The sequence below is a fragment of the Capsicum annuum genome, unplaced genomic scaffold, assembly GCF_002878395.1.
Source record: "Capsicum annuum cultivar UCD-10X-F1 unplaced genomic scaffold, UCD10Xv1.1 ctg69693, whole genome shotgun sequence".
In the NCBI taxonomy this organism is placed as follows: domain Eukaryota; kingdom Viridiplantae; phylum Streptophyta; class Magnoliopsida; order Solanales; family Solanaceae; genus Capsicum; species Capsicum annuum.
In genome coordinates this window covers 1-4,370 of record NW_025879356.1, presented here as the reverse complement: position 1 = coordinate 4,370, position 4,370 = coordinate 1, and the positions used below count along the sequence as shown (strand labels likewise).

The following is a 4,370-nucleotide window of genomic DNA, read 5'->3' as shown; positions in this document are numbered from 1 at the left end:
TTTTCTTTATGACCGCGCGAAGCGCGACTATGTTGACTAGTTAAGTGATTAAAATAAGCTAATAGAATATTACCAATCAACTTCCAACAAATGGTGGTCTTATTATTCTAAAGGTGTTTCTTTTTTCTTGTGGTGGTGGTGGTATGGGCCTTGGTGGGGGTGGGAGGTGGGGGGATACATTTATATACACGAACGGCGAATAAATAAATATGTTATATCGATAGCGTGTTTGAACCTTTAAATGAGACGGTTCACTCAATTCAATGTGATACTGAGTGTAACAAAGTCTTAAATAAGATAGTTGCTCATCAATCAACATTTATCGCATGGAAAAGAAGAACACTCATATATTAGAAGGGATATTTTACATATACAACAACAGTAATATACTCAGTATATTATCACGAGTGGGATCTAGAAAACATAGAGTGTACGCAAATTTTATCCCTACCTTAGGAGAGATAGAGAGTCTATCTGGGATAGACCCTTAATTCAAGAAAATAATTTATAATAAATAAATATTCTATTATCTAATAGTTTAAACTTTAATCTAATGAGACAGTACACATATTTCAAGACAAACACATCACAAGATCTCGGTCGGTCTAGAAAGATATCCCTTTAACATAAGTCAACAAAAATATATTTCTGACTTTTACTATTTATATATATATATATATATATATATGCCCGCGCGCGTTACCTTGTGCATAACTTCTAACATTTTTCTGGCTTTAGTCTTAAAACTTGCTATCTAGACAAGAATGATATATATATATCCTTACTCCTCAGTAGCTCATATGAATTTGGTGACTATTGATATGTTTAGTCGGGCTGCGGCCGCTAGGTCACCTATTTTGAGTTATGGACACACAAGGCCAAAACATATGTGCCGGGTACGCGACCCATCAATCTACTAGAAATGAGGGAGAAAGCATTGCACGTCGCAATAAAAACTTGATTCGAGGCATCAGCAAAACATTGCCGCCTGTTCCAAAAACAAAAGCCCCTTAGCACCCCGGGACGGGAGTGGGGAATGGCCCTATGCGCAGGCAACAAAAACACCGACTCTACGAAATCAGAATCGAATCTTTCTGTAGGTTTTCCCAATTTATTTGTGAATAGTAATTCAAGGGCGTGAAAGCGAGTACTTCTAGCTGCTTCGCCTTCTTCTTATTATGGCAGCAATGTTTTTATGGAGAAAATGAACAAAAATCGAGATTGAGCATGCTATTTTCAAATTTATTGATAGATAGCCTAATCTTCTCTGATAGATCAAAAGAGATAGAGAGGGAATCTCTCAAGAATAAGGGGAAATCTCTTATTTCTATCTATTGATGAGACAACTATCTATTCTTGATCCATCAATCTTTGAAACATTTGATCAAGAGAGATTTCAGAACTAAAACATTAGCAGGAATGGTCCAAAATATTGACTACTAATTAAACAACAACTTTAACATTTTACAAAGTATGTTGATCTTTAATAGCACAACATTTATGGTATATATCAAGAACTTGGCTTAAAGACATTATCTATCTAAAACTAGAGATAATTATATGCAGCATATCTAACAGAAATGCTAACCTACTCACTAAGTAAATCGTCTCAAATACGAGACCAATCATCTTTGCTATGCTGAGAATATAAGAAGATTCAGACCAACAGAAATAACTAAATAGCATGACGGTGTCTAGGAAGCAACACCAACAGCTAAACGGCCCACTCTTGTACTATGGCTCAAGTCCACACTTCTAATATCCTTTCTCATTGCATTGTTTCCTGTTCTTCGCGCAACAACCTTTGTTTTGTATTCAGCTTTAAAGTCCTTGTTCCTCTTGATACAATCTGATGTTCTTAATCTTGGAGAATTTGCGACCAGCCTTTTCTCTTGCGCTCTCTTTTGAGTTACCATTCAATTTGATTAGGTTTGCTTGGATGTTTTGCTTGTTGGAGCTGAAGACGGCACGCTGCTGTCTAATAACTCTGCTGAAGAATGAACGGTTACTTCTGAAACTTATGGTGAATCGGCCACATTTAGACGTTCATTAGTGAAACATCTATTATAAACTTCTGCCCTTGAACAACGAACAGTGTTCTCTATTGCACTAGTAGCTCTAGCCCCTACAGTCGAAGGCCTGCTTTATTATTTACTGGATTTAGTTTTACTTGCTAACTCCTGAAAAAGTAATCAAAGAGCAAGTTATATTACTTGGTCGTCGGAGCGAGAGTAAAAAATAATCACTTCAGAGGAGGATAAGGATGAAGACTAAGAGAGTCTTTAAGTAAATGGCTCGACAGATAATTAGTAACACATTTTTTTTCCTGTTGCAGTAGGATCACAAGATTTATGTAATTGGATAGATAAAGATTGAAGATTATCAATACTAACTGCTATGACATCAATGAAAAAAGATTGGAATCCACATTGCTGGCTTCTCATATTACTCGCGTCGGCAAAAAAGGGTAATATCACTATGCATTCAGATTTCAGGTTCTAAAGGATATTGGGGAGTTAAAGTTCAATGAGCATCAAAGTTCGCAACCATGCCATTCCAGATAATCAAATAAACTTTGATCAAACCGATTCCAGTGTAGACCTTTATCACCTAGACCAACGAGATGAAACTAAAAAGGACCCCAAGGAAGTATGCTGCATAACACCCATAACTAATATCATTGAATGGGGCCTTAAAGGATATCATAATAGGAGGACCAATGTACAAGATTGTCTATTTTGTCCTTTAGTGTTAATGTTTCCCTTGATCAAGGATAGCAAGATAGAACTTCTCTATTCTCTATTGTTTTTTATTGGTTTAAATTTTTAGAAAGGTGAAATCGCTTGTCCAAGAAAGGGGATTTGAGTCATAAAATGACAGGAGAGTGCTTCTACCATAAACCAGTACGTAAAACAGCTTGCAAGCGTATCTACAAACAAGCTTTACTTTCATGTGAGAACAGTAAGCTAAGTGCATGGATTAGATGTTACCTAGTTTCAACACAGAAAAATAGAAAATAACAGAAGAAACAGGAAGACACTTGTGAAATGTGAAATTTGACGATCCTCATTATTTAAGACCTGTTATAATACCTCGTTTTTTACTGAGCGGCAACTAGGTTCATGGTAGAAAGCAGGCATGGGAGTTTCTTTGAAATTGAAATTTCTCCGTAGCTGTTTGATCTCTGCTTCTTTCTTTTCCTGCACATATCACAAAGTAAATCAAACAAACAGTCATTATTTCTAGCTGCTGATAAAATAATTGTCATCTAACTCTTGTCGATGATATTCTACACTCCCTCGTTTTCAATTTGTTTGTCTTACTTTCCTTGTTAGTCTGTTTCCAAAAGATTGCCTCTTTCATTTTTTGGAAACTTTTTAATTCTAAATTTCCTCATGACATAATTAAGACCACACGATATATCTGATGACTTTAAAGAGCTAACATTCAATAATTAGCACTTAGTAGCCTATGATTCTCCATATTAATTTAGACCTGTTTCCGTTACTAATAAGAATCAGACCCTGGTTCATTACCTGGGTTCTTGCCTGGAGCTGATGTATTTCTTCCTCTTTGGCATGCACTTTCTCCTCTAGCTTCATAAAGAACTAAAATCGATATCAAAAACTTCTTTTAGGTTTTATACGACGTCTGAACTTTATCGAGTAGACACAAGAAATTGGTCTATGGCTAGCTTTCTCTGTACAGGAAGCACGGGACGTGACTACCTTTCTTGCTATTAGTTGTTGTTCAGTGCTATATCATTTAATAATAAACAAGATTAGGAAAATTAGGATGAATTAGTGTGACCAAAATATCCCATATTTTCAACATGGAAGACATGATTAAGCAGCATACCTTTTATGTTGGTTAAGTACATTAGCTTTTGAACCCGAAGAAACCTATACAAAGCAAGTTATCTATTACCATAAAATTCGATAATCAATTTAAGAATTATGGAAGAATAATCTGATTAAAAAAGAAAGTTATGTAATAGTTCGACAGCATTGAAATAGCACGTTTACTCATCTGCATTGAAATTTGAAGATAACACTAAGCCTAAACCTGATACAAACCTCTGGCTTTGGCATTCTGGCAGTTGGACACAAAAGAGTGCCAGGTGCGTCCAATCTGGGCTTCTTTTTTTTTTGTGTGTTAACGAAATATCGCTGTGACTTCTATTTGGTTTTCTTGGCATGTCTTTTTATGCTTGATTTGAGATTGTCCCCTTAACACTAGCAACATCGGATTTTGTAGCTCTAGATTGAGATGCAGTCCTCACCTGCATTTTAGGCACAAGACGGATTACATAAAGGGGCGCCAATTTTCTGAACTCAAATAAGACTACAATGCTATTATTTAAAATAGCT

The 4,370-nt window shown here is 35.8% G+C and overlaps 1 protein-coding gene across 5 annotated transcripts; it reads right to left on the bottom strand.

The window, feature by feature from the left end:
• Positions 1-1,476: 1,476 nt before the first annotated feature.
• Positions 1,477-4,360, bottom strand: LOC124894100. Of its 5 annotated transcripts, none has more exons than XR_007051011.1 (5): positions 4,077-4,360; positions 3,859-3,920; positions 3,537-3,756; positions 3,093-3,200; positions 1,477-2,180 (listed from the first exon to the last, which is right to left on the bottom strand). XR_007051011.1 is itself a non-coding variant. In XM_047404854.1 (5 exons), the coding sequence occupies exons 1-4, from the start codon at positions 4,196-4,198 to the stop codon at positions 3,121-3,123; spliced, it is 318 nt and encodes a 105-aa protein (XP_047260810.1). In that variant the 5' UTR covers positions 4,199-4,358; the 3' UTR covers positions 1,477-2,125; positions 3,093-3,120. The 5 variants fall into 5 exon arrangements, 3 of the variants coding, with proteins under 3 accessions (XP_047260810.1, XP_047260811.1, XP_047260809.1); XR_007051012.1 differs by having other exon boundaries at positions 3,859-3,902; positions 4,077-4,359; XM_047404854.1 differs by having other exon boundaries at positions 1,477-2,125; positions 3,537-3,608; positions 3,859-3,902; positions 4,077-4,358.
• Positions 4,361-4,370: the final 10 nt, after the last annotated feature.